This window comes from Nerophis ophidion, linkage group LG27, assembly GCF_033978795.1.
Source record: "Nerophis ophidion isolate RoL-2023_Sa linkage group LG27, RoL_Noph_v1.0, whole genome shotgun sequence".
Taxonomy (NCBI): Eukaryota; Metazoa; Chordata; class Actinopteri; order Syngnathiformes; family Syngnathidae; genus Nerophis; species Nerophis ophidion.
In genome coordinates this window covers 16,889,379-16,907,157 of record NC_084637.1, presented here as the reverse complement: position 1 = coordinate 16,907,157, position 17,779 = coordinate 16,889,379, and the positions used below count along the sequence as shown (strand labels likewise).

General features: G+C 39.3%; 1 protein-coding gene across 6 annotated transcripts in view; it reads right to left on the bottom strand.

Annotated features, from left to right (window-relative positions):
* Positions 1–766: 766 nt before the first annotated feature.
* atp11a (ATPase phospholipid transporting 11A) overlaps positions 767–17,779 on the bottom strand; it is a 113,503-nt gene continuing 96,490 nt past the window's right edge. For 3 of the 6 annotated variants that reach the window (XM_061889874.1, XM_061889877.1, XM_061889875.1), the window contains one exon: positions 10,171–10,764. In XM_061889874.1, the coding sequence (XP_061745858.1) occupies positions 10,528–10,764 (237 nt within the window). In that variant the 3' untranslated portion in view covers positions 10,171–10,527. Of the gene's footprint in view, positions 6,521–10,087; positions 10,144–10,170; positions 10,765–14,424; positions 14,515–17,779 lie in introns of those variants that run through there. The other 3 variants (XM_061889878.1, XM_061889879.1, XM_061889880.1) reach the window with 2 other exon arrangements.

Genomic DNA, 17,779 nt, shown 5'->3' with positions numbered 1-17,779 from the left:
GTGGCGCATTATGAAGCGTAAAATATGACAGCGAAGACCCCAGACTGTTGAACGACTAAATCTCTACATAAAACAAGAAGGGGAAAGCTTCAACAATTAGTTTCCTCAGCTCCCAAACTTTTATTGAGTGTTGTTGAAAGAAAAAGGTGATGTAACACAGTGGTGAACATGCCCTTTCCCAACTACTTTGGCACGTGTTGCAGCCAAGAAATTCTAAGTTAATTATTTGCAAAAAAAAAATTAAGTTTATGAGTTTGAACATCAAATATCTTGTCTTTGTAGTGCATTCAACTGAATATGGGTTGAAAAGGATTTGCAAATCATTGTATTCCGTTTATATTTACATCCAACACAATTTCCCAAGTCATATGGAAACGGGGTTTGTAGACCAGTTGATCTGCCGTCTCTTTTCAGCACAGATTCGGTGACCACAGATGCAGTGCTAGCTGTTCAAAGCCGGGACCTGGGGTGGATCACTCAACTGTGCATCAGTTGATGACGTCTCTGCACAGCTGACTTGTCTCCACTCAAGATGACCCCCCACTATGGACTGGACTCTCACACTATTAATTATATCCATTCGACGTCCTTTGCACCGGTCGCCCGGGGGGATTTGGGCCGAGGATGTCGTTGTGGCTTGTGCAGCCCTTTGAGACACTCGTGATTTAGGGCTGTATAAATAAACTGTGATTGACTGATGATTGGTTTCTATGTGGTTTCAGTCATCTTGGTGTCCCGGGAAAAAAAGAAAAACAGGGGCCGCCCCTTCTTCAGTGTCTCCATTGTGGCTTTTTATTTTCCAAGCAAATGTACAGATAGTTCTCTAGTAATCACGACATATATGGTTGGCATACATCCACAAATAAATCCCCACACGACTGATAAAAACAGTATATAAAAAGACCCCCCAAAACTGTGGACTGACACACATACCTACCGTAAATCGAGATATTTGATCTATAGAGGGGTCATGGACACACATCTCTACATCGTGTCTATGAGAAACACACTTGTCAACAAAGTGTACATTCGGGTTTTGAAGGCCGTCAAGTTTGTTAGGTCAGGTGAGTTTGGTTGGTCCGGTTCTGACCCCCTTCCACAAAAAACAAACAAACAAAAAATAAAATCCACCGAGACGGATTTCAGAGGTTTTACAGCAGAGTGTCGACCAAGAAGACAAGACAGTGCAGGGGTGCACCAGAGCGCCAGGTAAGGGCATCTTATAGTTTTCTTTTTATTTCCCCGTTAAAGCAGTGGTGTCAAACATATGTGTTCTGTCGAATTTGGCTGGCTAATTCAACAAAATGCAACCAATAGTGGGGTCTATTGAATTACGCTACCATGTCACGTTCGCTGTCGGATTATGTTTTACACACAAGTGTTCACTGAAATGAAGATTCCCTTTAAAACGCCAAGGCTGCCCCTTTGTCCCCGATTCTGTTCATAACTTCTATGGACATAAGTTCTAGGCACAGTCAGGGCGTTAGAGGGATCCGGTTTAATGGCTGCAGGATTAGATCTCTGCTTTTTGCAGATGATGTGGTCTTAATGGCTTCATCTGGCCAGGATCTTCAGCTGTCACTGGATCGAGTGTGAAGCGACTAGGATGAAAATCAACACCTCCAAGTCCGAGTCCGAGGTTCTCGCCCGGAAAAGGGCGGAGTGCCATCTCCGGGTTGGGGAGGAGATCTTGCCCCATGTGGAGGAGTTCTAGTACCTCAGAGTCTTGTTCACGAGTGAGAGAAGAGTGGATCGTGAGATTGACAGGCGGATCGGTGCGGCGTCTTCAGTAATGCGGACCCTGTATCGATCCGTTGTGGTGAAGAAGGAGCTGAGACTGAAGGCAAAGCTCTCAATTTACCGGTCGATATACGTTCCTATCCACACTTATGGTCATAAGCTTTGGGTTGTTAACGACAGGACAAGTGGCCGAAATTAGAGATAGGGTGAGAAGCTCTGCCGTCCGGGAGGAGCTCAAAGTAAAGCCGCTGCTACTCCACATCGAGAGGAGCCAGATCAGGTGGTTCGGGCATCTGGTCAGGATGCCACCCAAACGCCTCCCTCAGGAGGTGTTTAGGGCACGTCCGACCGGTAGGAGGCCACAAGGAAGACCCAGGACACGTTGGGAAGACTATGTCTCCCGGGTGGCCTGAGAAGCTCTGCCATCCGGGAGGAGCTCAAAGTAAAGCCGCCGCTACTCCAAATCGAGAGGAGCCAGATCAGGTGGTCCAGGCATCTGGTCAGGATGCCACCCGAACAGTAGGAGGCCACGGGGAAGACCCAGGACACGTTGGGAAGACTATGTCTCCCGGCTGGCCTGGGAACGCCTCGGGATCCCCCACGAGGAGCTGGACGAAGTGGCTGGGGAGAGGAAAGTCTGGGCTTCCCTGCTTAGGCTGCTGCCCCCGCGACCCAACCTCGGATAAGCGGAAGAAAACATATGGACGGGTTTGAACGGCGATGAAAACGAAAAATGAGCTACCATTGTTTGCGTCAACGTGAACTTTCTCATGCAGTAATGGGCGACACGATTGCTGCTCAGAGGATACAATGAAAAATGAAAAAATAATACTAATAATTCAAATCCCTACTTATTTGTACACCAGGCAGTTGCTTTCGATAGGTATTTAAATATTTAAAATATTTGTGAACATGCGCATGGGTTTCTGCCATCGACAGAACACCGTAAACAAGTTTTATCCGGCTCTTGAAATGAGTTTGCCGAGTGTAAAAAATTAGTTGTAAATTTCGAATGAAAAAAAACTGCTGTTCTAAATATGTCCACTGGATGTCGCAGTCGTACTCGTGCATGACTTCAGAGGAGGCGGAGCTATATGCTGTGTTTAAGGACACTAGTTACTTACGCTGCTTATTAGTGATAGTTTAGAAAATATTGATTGTTCCGTTAATGCCTTAGTGGTCGAAGATGCTGTTGGTAATGAGGACACATTTTCTGGGCGCACGTAAATATGCTGAAATGATATGTAGACCCTTCTAACTTCATGTGTGGTTAATGAAATGAGTCCAAGTTTTGTTGTAGATGATGCTACATATGTCGTCGGCGATCACTCGAAACGAGTATGATTGTCATCCTGTTGGTGGGATTGCCCTCAGGAGAACGCCTCTGCGTGAAATCTTTTAAAAGTGGGAAGACTGGTGCACAGACAGCCACCACACTGTCCTTGGCAAAGAAAATAGGCCAGGGTCCAATGGCACAGAGACCAAAACAATTGGGGGCTCATCTTTTGCTGCAGCCTTCCTCCGCCTTTGTGACCGTTGTGGAGCTTCTTTGCAAACATCATCCGCCCACTCCACCGTTGAGGTCTTTTCATATGTACATGTTGAAGTCTTTCACATATGTACATAATAATAATAATCAGTTAAGGAACATTTGTAAATTACATTAACATCCTTTAATTGGATTTTGATATTATTAATTTTATCTTCTGATAGATTAAAAACTAAAAACAAAGGTAGCATTTTAAAACTCTGCCTGACGCAATTCCACCTATTTGACTGATGAACATTATCATATTTATCCAGAGAGTATAAACAACGACAAATTATAACAGAAAACTATTAACCGCAACATGCAAGACCCCGTTATGATTTGTACATTTTCAAAATGTGCTTGCTCTATTTATAAACCAAAAAAAAAACAATCTGAGGTTTATTTTGAAGTTATCATGCCGTGATTTTACAAGTACGGCCCACTTGGGAATGTATTTTCCTCCATGTGGATCCTAAACTGAAATTAGTTTGACACCTCTGCTTTAAAGCTACAACTGCACCTGCTATACCCTTATAACCCCCACACACACACACACACACACACACACACACACACACACACACACACACACACACACACACACACACACACACACACACACACACCAGTGTTCTGTTCATCCAAAGAGGTAAGCAAGGAAAACAGGATATACATTTGGGTCAAGTGCCTCAATGAGCTGATAATGAGTAACACATGTACATTAAGTGGCCTGCATTGAAATAATACATCTTTCTGCACATGCGGCATATAAAACTGGTCTGAAAAAGACATAAAAATAACAATATTACACAAAAGTGGTCCGACATTTTTCGTGTGCGGTTTTGTTCTTTGATTGTTTTGGATATCCCAGTGCTGTTTCGACTAAGATAGTGACTACATTCACCTGCTTGGTCGTGCATCCATAGAACATACGTTACAAACTAGCACAAGGCACCTAAAAGGAAGCAGCTACAGGGATCTGAAGCGGCCACTTTGGTTCAAAGATGACGAGGAGAGTAAATAATAGTGATGGGTCAATGATGCCTCACTGAGAGTGTGGCACACTCACTGGCTGTATTGACATTGTGTTGGCATTTCGTAATATTCATTCACCATCTGATGGGTTACAAAAGTCATCCGTTTGACTTAATTTAAAAGAATAGTTTGCAAATAAAATTTTTGTTTTTTCCACTACCATATTTTCCGGGCTGTGGAGCAGTATTTAAGCCACCCCCAACAAATCTTAGAAGAAATAAATATGTTTACACATATTAGCCGCACCGGACTATAAGCCGCAGATATACTCCGGTACGAAAGAGTTTGTAAATGATTATTTACATATCTTAATTGTTTTAAAACTGTGGCTATTACACGGCAGTAAAACAAAACAGAAGTCATCGTCATGAACACACGAACTGCAAAAACTAATTCTCCAATCAGCAAAACAGACTAAAAAACTTCACAATGACGTTTTGGTGAATTTACAGAACTAGAAAGAGACAAAAAGAATGCCGTTGTAAGTTAATAATACTAACACAGACACTTCTAAACGTGTTAGCATATTTGCTAATGCTCGCCACGCTAGCTTGAGTAGATTACGATAGCATGTAAAAATATGCCTGACAACTCTCCTACAGACATCACACATGTAACGGTTTAGTAAGTATAAAAAGTTTTACTTATGTTGTAAAACTTACAAACGTTGCTTGGAGTCATAAATGATGAATTCTTTTGGGCTGAAAATTAAAAGAACGGTTACACTTCCGGAAAAAGGCAGGAAACAGGAAGTACATTTCTGACCCGCAGCACCTGCAGTGAGCCAACTTGTCCAAAACATGTGCACTATATCACAAACAATAACACAGTGTCTCTATGAAAAATATTTGTTGAATACAAAATAGAGATGTCCAATAATGGCTTTTTTGTCCTTATCCAATATTCCGATATTGTCCAACTCTTAATTACCGATTCCGATATCAACCGATGCTGATATATAGTGTTGTGGAATTAACACATTATTGTACCTAATTTTGTTGCGATGCCCCGCTGGATGCATTAAACAATGCAACAAGGTTTTTCAAAAATAAATCAACTCAAGTTATGGTAATAAAATGCCAACATGGCACTGCCATATTTATTATTGAAGTCACAAAGTGCATTATTTTTTTTAACATGCCTCAAAACAGCAGCTTGAAATTTGGGACATGCTGAGAGAGCATGAGGAGGTTGAGGTGGGCAAGGTTGGGGGGGCGGGGTTTTGGTAGCGGGGGGGTGTATATTGTCGCGGAAGAGTTAGTGCTGCAATGGCTTCTGGCTATTTGTTCTATTGTGTTTATGTTGTGTTACGGTGCAGATGTTCTCCCGAAATCTGTTTGTCATTCTTGTTTGGTGTGGCTCCACAGTGTGGCCCATATTTGTAACAGTGTTAAAGTTGTTTATATGGCCACCCTCAGTGTGACCTGTATGGCTGTTGACCAAGTATGCCTGCATTCACTTGTGTGTGTGAAAAGCCGTAAATATTATGTGATTGGGCCAGCACACAAAGGCAGTGCCTTTAAGGTTTATTGGTGCTCTGTGTTTTTCCCAACGTCCGTGTACACAGCGGCGTTTTAAAAAGTCATAAATTTATTTTTGAAACAGATACCGATAATTTTGAAACTGATACCAATAATATCGGGTATCTCTAATACAAACCATCATGGCTGTACAAATACATAAATTAGTCGCACCGTTTTATAAGCCGCAGGGTTTAAAGTGTGGTTAAAAACTAACTTTTTTTTTTTTTTTAAAGCAGCGGCTTATAGTCCGGAAAATACGGTAATAGTTGGACATAAAGGAAAATGAAATACTAAATACTAAACAACTAAAGAAAAACCTCATTTGGCGTTCCAGACTTCGGAATTTTCCCTTCTTTTTAAATTAATTTAATTTCTTAACTTATTATTGTTTTTTTTACTGAAAAACACAGTTTGGTGCTTCACAGTTCAATGTCAACACATCAGCTGTATCGGTCACATTTTTCCCCCTAAAAGTGACACACACATGGAGCGCATTACAGTATCGCTCCTTGTGTTGCGTAAGCTTTCGCTCGGTATCGTTTGACCCACCACTAGTTGCTTCTAAGCTATCCATGACACGTGAAGGCGACGATCTGACAAAGCCAAGGTGGGCTGGACCACATCGGCGCCGCCATCGCCGCAGAAAGAAAGGCGGGAGGACAGTGTGAGGGCTTAAGAGAGAGAGAAAGATCTAGAAGGAAAGACAAGAGATGATGTGCTTAAATACATATTTGTTAGTGTGCTCCACATATCACATCCACAGTACTCAAACGTGTGTGGTGTGCTTTCTTTACACGTTACGTGTGAACGCGACATGTACAGTAAGTACAGTAAACCAGCTGCGCTCCCTTTGGGAAATACAGTATGAGAGGAAGGATGCAGTATTCACAACACCACGCCAGAGACAACCCTAGGCGGCTAGCGGGCACTCACACAGCTACCAATGCTAAACTAAAAGTGCTGACATGTCGTTACACGACTCACACAGCGGCTTTCGGGTGAAATTTCAGGATCAACCTAAATGGCACGATAACCTTTTACAGATTATTTGTTTATTAATACCATCCACCCAAATATTTAACACAGATATGAGTTGTAAGATTTTTTGTCTTACACCTTCAGGTCTCATTTGCAAATTTGCATTCATGTCAATTTGTCCTAGTTTTGTTGCCGTAGTCAGGAATTAGTCTTTGCCTTAAAATGTTGGTGAGTCTTACAAAGGGTTTGTACTGTAAGCATTATTTATTACACGGTTGTAGTTTTCAATCCCAAATGTGTAGTTTTAAGATTGCCATGCAAAATTGCTAATGCTAATCAGTAGCATGTAAATGGAACATCCAATGTAAATTAGCATCGAGCTTACGCATTTTGAAAAGTGTAACTTTCAGTCACTCGCTTAGAGGGGCTGTGTTTAAATGCTTAGTTTTCATAATGAACAATTTGTATTGTATAAACGACTCTCTATAAACGCACATCCTCATAGAGTGTGTGCACAAACACAAAAGTAGACACAAGAGAGTTCAAGAGAAAGTAGCCACCTAAAAGTGATTGAACAAAGTGAGAAGTAAGATATGGGCAAATATTTTATATGCTTTTGAGCAGGCGAGAAACCAAAGGATTTCAAAACGTATTTCTGTTGAACGAGTAAGTAAAATCATAAATGTTTTCCAAAACACGACATTTCTAGCATAACGTTATATTGTAACTGGTTTATATTATAACTAAACAATCCTGTTGTGGATTCCACAAACAAATTAATCTTCTCTGCTGTTGTTACGATTTACTTTCATTGATAGCTAATGTATATTTGCCAACCCTCCTGATTTTCCCAGGATACTCCCGAATTTCATTGCCTCTCCCGGAAATCTCCCGGGGCAACCATTCTTCCGGCAGTATTGTGGGCATGCCCTAAAGGCACTGCCTTTAGCGTCCTCTCTCACCCGCAAAGGAGACTATTATATGTCTCCGTTATCCATAGGTTTATCTATAACCCATAATGTAAGCAGGCACGAAACTATTTCTCAGCGTTAATACATTGACACAAAACATCCGGATTCCCATCATGCATAGCTTCAAAACTACGGCAAGTAGTAATGTCCAAAAATACAACAGACGAAGCAGAAGAACAAAGAAGAGACATGGCGACAACGAGTAAGTTGCAAGTTCCAAAATGATTGGAAAAAAATTATTTCAGTTCATCCAGGACAGCTCGAAGGGGAAGGGGTATACTGCCTGCAAATTTCGTCGATCAGACTTCTCCGTTAAACACGGTGGCCGAACGGTTCATATATATATATATATATATATATATATATATATATATATATATATATATATATAAATATATATATATATTGAAAATATCAAAGTCTCAAGGTTGGCAAGTATGAGCTAACATTAGCTAAACCAAACCAAATTGCTATCATTAGCTAACAAAATTAGCTACACTCATCTGCGATTTGTTACGGCAACGCAATTGTAATTAATCATCAATTACATCCATGTGCTTATGTCTTTCAATGTTTTTTTATTTACCTAACAAGGTAATTCTGAAAGATGTTGAGGGCTACCTAGCTAACATTAGCTAAACCAAACCAAATTGCTATCATTAGCTAACAAAATTAGCTACACTCATCTGCGATTTGTTACGGCAACGCAATTGTAATTAATCATCAATTACATCCATGTGCTTATGTCTTTCAATGTTTTTTTATTTACCTAACAAGGTAATTCTGAAAGATGTTGAGGGCTACCTAGCATTTGATAGTGTAGCAAACACTAGCTAGTAACGGCTTCAGCTGGCATATGTTTGACGTTTTTACCGATTTTTTTACTTTGAAGCAACAAAGTAAAATATCGGTTCTCTTCACCTTCACGTGGGGCATAACGTGCTTGTCCGTAGCAGGACGAGGACGGGATACAATTTCTTACGAAACTTTCAAAAGTTAGCGCCCTAGTTAGCGGTTGCAAACAGCAATATAGCAACCATGGCATCTGTTTCTAAATACTTTCCTTTTTGAAAAATATGGACTTTCGTTGAGGCTGGAACCTATTATTCATATTCACTTTGTTTCCTATGGAGAAATTTCCTTCACTATACCAATTTTTCTATTCACGAACCCTATTCAAGAACCAATCAAGTGCATAAATCGAGGTCCCACTGTACTGTATATGTGAAATCCGTTCTCTTAAACGACTATTGGTGACATAGGCTAGATCAGTGTTCTCTAACCTTTTTTGAGCCAAGGCACATTTTTTACCGTGAAAAAATGCGGAGGCACACCACTATCAGAAATTATTAAAACATTTGTCTGAAAGTAGGTGTACTGTCACCACCTGTAACATCACACCCTGACTTATTTGGACTTTTTTGCTGTGTGTAGTCTTTTAAAGTACTTCTTGTCTTGCACTCCTATTTTGGTGGCTTTTTCTCTTTTTTTTGGTATTTTCCTATAGAAGTTTCATGTCTTCCTTTGAGCGATATTTCCCGCATTTACTTTGTTTTAGCAAGCAAGAGTATTTCAGTTTTTTATCTTTCTTCGTGGGGACATTGTTGATTGTCATGTCATGTTCGGATGTACTTTGTGGACGCTGTCTTTGCTCCACAGTAAGTCTTTGCTGTTGTCTAGCATTGTGTTTTTGTTTACTTAGTAGCCAGTTTAGTTTTAATTTCGTTCTGCATAGCCTTCCCTATACTTTAATGTCTTTTCTTAGGGGCACTCACCTTTTTTTTATTTTTGGTTCAAGCATTAGATACCTTTTTACCTGCATGTTGCCTCCCGCTGTTTCCGTCATCTACAAAGCAATTAGCTACCGACTGCCACCTACTGATACGGAAGAGTATTACACGGTTACTTTGCGGAGCTCTAGACAGCACCGACACTCAACAACAACACATCATTTACAGACTATAATTACTGGTTTGCAAAAAATATTTTTAACCCAAATAGGTGAAATTAAACAATCTCCCACGGCACACCAGACTGTATCTCACAGCGCGCCGCGGCACAGTGGTTGAAAAACACTGTGCTAGATGTTGGTGGTGGTGATATATTTTTGGGGGTTGAAAAAAAACCTGCAGCTTTAAGGTTGTCAAGCAAAATTTCACCCTAAAGCCAAATATCCCTAGCTTATTGGGAGTAGTGTATAATTGTCTACTGGACAGGACAACTACAATTCATCATGCTGTCTATAGGACACTAGCTACATGTTGGGCGTAAAGACGGGCTTCAGCCTGCTAAAGACACATCCTCCTTACATGCCTATGAAGTGTTTCGGGACAATGTGTTTGCACGCAGGCATGACCAGTTAGTCCTACAAAGACACAGAGCACAGAGGCAATTGGTTGTCATCATCATCATCCTCCTCCCAGTTTCAGCCACCATCATCATCAAAACAATAACATAGAAATTGTAATAATCCAATTGCACTTCAGACTTAAAGGGCCAGTGCGCATGTTTCCAGTGATAGTGAAAAAGAGCTTCGGTACATTGTCACGCAGCCCTTTTTGGGATTCGGAGCCATCCCATAATACTTTGAGACCTACTCGGCTTGGGAACAGGCCACTTTCAACCCTGTGCAAGTGGGATACACACCTGCTATGAATCACCTACTGCAATATATTGATTAGCATATCACCTCGCAGGCTCCGACTCAATTTCCTTTTCACGACAGTACAAATACACGTCATATAATAAATTAGACACAGGTCTCTGGCCCCGCCCCCTGCTTTGAGGAGCATTTGACATCAGTGAATCCCAGCAGGGGCGTGAATGTGCGGTAGTCAGGTGGTCTTTGCCAGCGCGTCAACATGACTTTCTTGCTAAAAGGTTCAGACCTTGGAGGGTTAGGCCTGCTCCTGTTGGTGCTGGAGCTCCGACGGCGGTCCAGTGGGGTGAACTCGGAAAGCTGACCCTTGTAGAGTTTATCTGCATTCTGTGAGCAGTAGAAGGGAGGGGGGGGGAAAAAAGGTTTTAATGGAGGAAATGTGCGGAGGACCTAAACAAACATCCCAGCTGGCTTGAAAGTGGAAGTTTTAATTTGCGCTTTTAGTTTTGGAAAGCTGGTTTATTTCTATGCTTTTACTCTTAAATGGTCAGCTGGGACGTTGTATCCACTTTTTATACTCCCTATACAACCAAATCATGCAATGATCACACTCACTAGATCAGGGGTGCCCAAAGTGTGGCCTATTACGGCCTGCAGCTCGCTTTGTATTGGTAAAATCAATTAAATTCATGATGTATTATTAGTAAGACTCTATAAATTAATATTTTTTTAATCATATCACATTTTTCAATGTAGATTAATCACAGTTATAATAGCAGTCTTCTGCCAGTGCCTCAAAAACTTGTTTTAGATAGTATATCAAAAGGTATTGCTGCAATATATGCTAATTACTTTGGTTTTATCAAAAGTCCCGTCTGATTGTATTATGAAGCAAACTTTTAAAGCGAAAAGTGTTTTTACCGTTGATGTGCTGACTTCAGTTTTAGTTTTATGCTCCCATAATCTGGAATAGACTTCCAAAATTTGTGAGACAGCCCCTAAAAATTAGTAATGTTCAAATCCAGGCTGAAAACACTTTCATTAAATCGTGCAATTTATGTACACTATTTGATTGATTTTAATTTGAATTCAGATTGTCGTAATGATGATTTTACTGACGACACGTCCGGCTCACATCCCGCCGATTAAATACGGGTGGTGGTCCAGCTAGCTCTGTTTTCAATGGGTACTAGGCTGCATTTGACCTTTCTCGGAGAAAAAATGCCCTATGCTTGTGTTTTTTTTGGCTGTACGAATCGTTCAAATTGCGTAATGGATAAAACTTTCTTCGAGAGCTAACTAAAAAGGGTGAAAAGACTGCAAAATTTTACGAAACGAAGACGAGAAAAGCAGCACACACTTCAGTCCAAGGGAGCAGAGTTGAAGAATGCACACGTTTAAAGTTCAAAAAGTTAAATTACCAATGATTGTCACACACACACACACACACACACACACACACACACTAGGTGTGGTGAAATTAACCTCTGCATTTGACCCATCCCCTTGTTCCACCCCCTAAGAGGTGAGGGGAGCAGTGAGCAGCAGCGGTGGCTGCACCCGGGAATCACTATGAAGTGATTTGCAGTGTTTACGATGCTAAAGGTTTGTTTGATACTTTTCACCATCATTATTTCCCATTTAAGTATTACCGTATTTCCTTGAATTGACGCCGGGGCGCTAATTAATTTCAAACCTCTTCTCACTCCTGCGCTTACCAAAGGCATGCAGTAAGAGTAAGCATGCGCTAATTATTTTAAAACCTCTTCTCACTCCGGCATTTACCAAAAGGTATGCAGTAAAAATTTGAGTGTGATGTAAGCTTTGACCTTAAATCCTACTGAATACCTCAGCCTCCTCCATTTTGAAAATGATGACAGGAGAAGTGTCACTCGTGACGTCACAAGTTTGACCAGGCTGTAATACTAAGCATGCGTTAATTATTTTGGGAAGAGAGTTTGACCCGGGAGTAATTCAAGGCTGGCGCAGACTATATGCCCTGCGGCAATTCAAAGAAATACGGTATCTTGATATAATATAATTCCTAAACACATGTTTGCTACGAGTGTTTTGAAAAGCACCAACACGGCGAGTCTAAATAAAAGAAATCAAATGTCAGCAAAAAATTAAAAAGAGTTAAATTTTTACAGAGGGAAACAATCATAAATAAAGCTTTAAGCACATCCACAATGTTGACATCTATAGTTATAATTTGATAAAGACGGGGAAAAATTATGATACTCGTAAACGACGCGTCCAAAAACACTAAACAACATTACCCGAGCAAAAACTATGCATATTTATCCGGGAGAGTCTTGATACCAATTTCCTTGACCCAGTCACACACAAAGAAGTTGTAGACCTCCATGATTTTCCAAGTTTCCATCTGTTTTGTCGTGTAGAATGGCGCCTGGAGCACAAAAGTTCGATATGTTTGAGGACGCGACCGTTGTATAATCCTTGATATCACTCCACCAATCTTTTTTTGATAAAGTACAGGGATGTAATCAATTGCATATTTGGATTTTTTTTTCTCATATCTCCTTTTTGCAGGAATATTTAAGCCTCTTTTGTACTCAGTTTGTGCGCTGCTTGCTGTTCAACGGCCATCTTAGCTCTGGGAAGACGTCACGCGTGGGAATACAAGCAATACATAAACCTGCCTCTCCTTTCCTTGCCTATATAAGCCTAATAGTTTATTTAAGTACCAGGAAATGGCTAGGACTGCATGTGTTTAAAACATGTCATAAAGCCAATGTGACAATATTGTTCATTTTTTAGGTTTTTTTATTAAATGGTTGTGATAATAATGTCAATGAGGGATTTCTAATAACTGCTATGTTGGAATTCCTATTAATATTGATACTGTTGTTGATATTATTCCTTTTTGTTTGACTATTTTTGGATTGTTTTGTGTCATGTTTGTGTGTCCTCTCAATTACTCTGTTGATTGCTATTCTGGATGTTGCGGCCGGGTTTGGTTTTGGAATTGGAATTGTATTATTTTGGTGTTATTGTGTATTATTTTGTTGGATTGATTAATACTTTTTTTTTAAAGCTGCTTTTATGGTTATATATCAGTGTTCTGATCTACAGGAATAATGTAATACAAGGAACATATGTCAGGTTGAGGGCTTTTCTCAGTATTTTTTAGTTTGAAATAGATTTACAAAAATAATTAATTGCAGATCACAATTAACTGTTCTTTTTTATCACTTGACCGCACTACTGCATTAGATTTGACAGCCCTAATTATTATATATCATATGACAGCAGTGCCTCGGTTTCCATATGACCCGCTTTTTGCATTTTTTGGTTTTCAATGACAGTTTTTGGGAAATGTTTGCCACGGTTCCTATATACTCTCTAGGTTATTACTGTAAAGACAAAAACTAATGAATTCAAGACAGTGGTGTCGGTGTGGCTTTCTCTATCTCTCCGCTCATTGCCGTCTTTGCCAACAAATGTCTTCAATAAAGATAAAAGTGACGTTCAATGTTTTAAATTGTAGTCGTTATTTGTATGCATTTCAAATGGCTTCAGTTTTTGTATGAGGATGTTTTAATCATCTTCAATGTTTGGACACCCCTGCACTAGAGGTTTCTGGAGAAAAGGATGCACCCAGCCACCAGAGGGCACCAGAGATCCAAACACAGCCTGTGTTGTGGGGACCTAAAAGACTCACGAGCATGCACAACCTGAACCTTATAGATGCAGGACAACCCTTCATTACACCAACACAAACACACACACTTGCAAGATAAGTGTTACCATGCTGAAGCCCTTCAGGCTTCTGTGACAGCTAGCCCACCTAGTAAGGAGTGAGAACTCAGGCAGGCCTCCTCATTAGCTCTACTATCAGTCACATGCTGCGGATACACACATGGACACACACACACCACACGCACGCACACGGTTAGAGTTTTCCTCGTCATGGGTGAACCTCGATGTGACTTAACTTTCATGCGATGGGAAGATAAAAACAACAGTAAAGAGGCGGAAAAGTGGAAGTGTAGGCGGGCTAAAGGAGGCAGCGGGGTGGGTCACCTCAGGGCGGGGTTAGAAACTGATTCTGCTGGAGGTCTGAGACAGCATAAAGATGGTGGAGGGCTCAGAGGCAAGGCACCGACGCTTCATCTGCCAGGGTAGCAGGACCACAGGCGGGCGAGGAGGGATAAGGAGGAGCCAGGAGGTCAGAGGCAAGAGGAAGAGGAAGGGCAGAAAGTTAAGGCTCGGGGAAAAAAAATCAGTTGGGTCGAGTGGAAAAACTAAAATGTTTTAAAATTACTGAATATCGAATGGCCATTCCACCAATTCAGTGTCATTTGCATTCCAAGGAAATGCAATATTAGGAAAATAAACTATCAAATAAACTGTTAAATATACTTTAAATTAAGCATATTAAATAGTAGCAATAACTAATATTTAATATATACAATGGAAAAGATTAATTTAAACCACCTTGAACTATAAAAAACATTTATTGCCAGTCCGCGCTTTCCAAACTTAAACTTTAAAATAAATATAAGCAATTACTCTATATACTTTAGAAAAATATATATTTTTACTATATTTTCAACTATTCTTTGAGTTTATTTGTATATACACACATATATATACATATATATATATATATATACATACATACATACATATACACAAACATATATATCTATTCATATGCATACATATGCATATACAAACATATGCATATATGTATATACATACATAAATGCAAATATACATACATACATACATACATATATGCATATGCATACATAAATGCATATATATATATATACATGCATACATATATACATGCTTATAAATACATATATGCATATACAGACATATATATATATGCATACATATATGCATATACATACATACAAACCCTGTTACATATGAGTTGGGAAATTGTGTTAGATATAAATATAAACAGAATACAATGATTTGCAAATCCTTTTCAACCCATATTCAATTGAATGCACTACAAAGACAAGATATTTGATGTTCAAACTCAATAAACTTTATTCTAAATTTTTTTGCAAATAATAATTAACTTAGCATTTCATGGCTGCAACACGTGCCAAAGTAGTTGGGAAAGGGCATGTTCACCACTGTGTTACATCACCTTTTCTTTTAACAACACTCAATAAACATTTCGCTTCCCCTTTGGTCTGGATGACACGATGTCGAATATTTCCAAAAATAATTTGAAATGTGGACTCGTCAGACCACAGAACACTTTTCCACTTTGCATCAGTCCATCTTAGATGATCTCGGGCCCAGAGAAGCCAGCGGCATTTCTGGATGTTGTTGATAAAGGGCTTTCGCTTTGCCTAGTAGAGCTTTAACTTGCACTTACAGATGTAGCGACAAACTGTATTTAGTGACAGTGGTTTCCTGAAGTGTTCCTGAGCCCATGGTGGTGATATCCTTTAGAGATTGATGTCGGTTTTTGATACGGTGCCGTCTGAGGGATCGAAGGTCACGGTCATTCAATGTTGGTTTCCGGCCATGCCGCTTACGTGGAGTGATTTCTCCAGATTATCTGAACCTTTTGATGATATTATGGACAGTAGATGTTTAAATCCCTAAATTTCTTGCAATTGCACTTTGAGAAACGTTCTTAAACTGTTTGACTATTTGCTCACGCAGTTGTGGACAAAGGGTGTAACTCGCCCCATCCTTTCTTGTGAAACACTGTGCATTTTTTGGGAAGCTGTTTTTATACCCAATCATGGCATCCACCTGTTCCCAATTAGCCTGCACACATGTGGGATGTTCAAAATAAGTGTTTGATGAGCATTCCTTAACTTTATCAGTATTTATTGCCACCTTTCCCAACTTCTTTGTCACGTGTTGCCGGCAACAAATTCGAAAGTTAATGATTTTTTACAAAAAAAATTATGTTTATCAGTTTGAACATCAAATATGTTGTCTTTGTAGCATATTCAACCGAATATGGGTTGAAAAGGATTTGCAATTCATTGTATTCCGTTTATATTTACATCTACCACAATTTCCCAACTCATATGTAAACGGGGTTTGTATATATATATATATATATATATATATATATATATATATATATATATATATATATATAAATACACACACACACACGTGTATAAAAATCACACTTGAGTAGTTCTGTCCCTAGGTTTTCACTCAGTCCTACAAAACATTGTCACATATGACTCCCAATCTAAATATTATGGAATATTCCACAAGTCACACAGTAAGAGCGTGACAATATATGGCAATATCGCGATATTCAACCTTACAATGAGATAATCGAATGGTTCCACTCAATACCGTTTTCTCGCCATGAGCTGTTGTGTATTAGCCTTTGGTACAAGGAATATTGTTCTGCAACTAAAGACGTGGTCTGCCGCATCAGCCGTCTTGGATCACTTATGTAACACCAAGGCCACATTTATTTTTCTCCTCAACAAAGGCACTACAAGATGCAAAATGAGTTGCAAAGATGCTAAATAGAATCGATGAAATAAACATTTTGTTTGTTTTTCTTCCAACACTACTGCAGCATCAATATATGGCGATATTATTGGTATCATAAACCAAATATCGCAGATAGCATTGTGAGCTTAGCTTAGGAACAGTGTACAACAAATGAAATAAAGCTGCTTGACTTGGGTCAATAAACATTTTTGAGTAGATCAAGTGTATTATCATCAGATAGATAGTGGAGATAGCATTCATGGCTCTTTGAAGGAAGCCATTCCTTTGAAAGAGCCGTTAAACAACTGGGTTGTTATTGTTCTTTTTCTTTTTTAATCAAGGAAACAAATCGATGGAGCAGGTAAGAAAATATGTGCATCAGAATCATTTGAATTTACACAAATATTACACTACTGGTGGGAATTACTGTATTCTGAAATGTTGGCTATAGTTTTTTGATTGTTGTTTTTTTTGTAAACATTTGATATGATGGTCCCACATCCTCATGCTTTGACAGTTCAGCAATTACATTGCTTTGATATGAAAAGGGGTGGGGTTAATTAAGCTCTGCTTCTTCCTACTCCTTTTCGAACGTGCTCAAATGAAACAGCTGGAAATATGTGATGCATTACATTGTATGGCATCCCTATTTTGATTTTTCAATCACCTAAAAAACTATGTGGCACAAAAGTATTTTTACAATAGAGAAAAAAACAAAATAATGAATAAGAAAAAATGTATTTACGGGTATAAAAAGTATAAATACAACTACAATAAAAATTAGGATGTAGTAAAAATGTGAATACACAATTCAGAACGTTTGTAGGCTTGAACTACATAACATATTGAAAAAATTCACTAGAAAAGTAAAATCAAAATGAAAAATAAATACAAAAAAAATATATATATATAAAATATACATACATACATACAT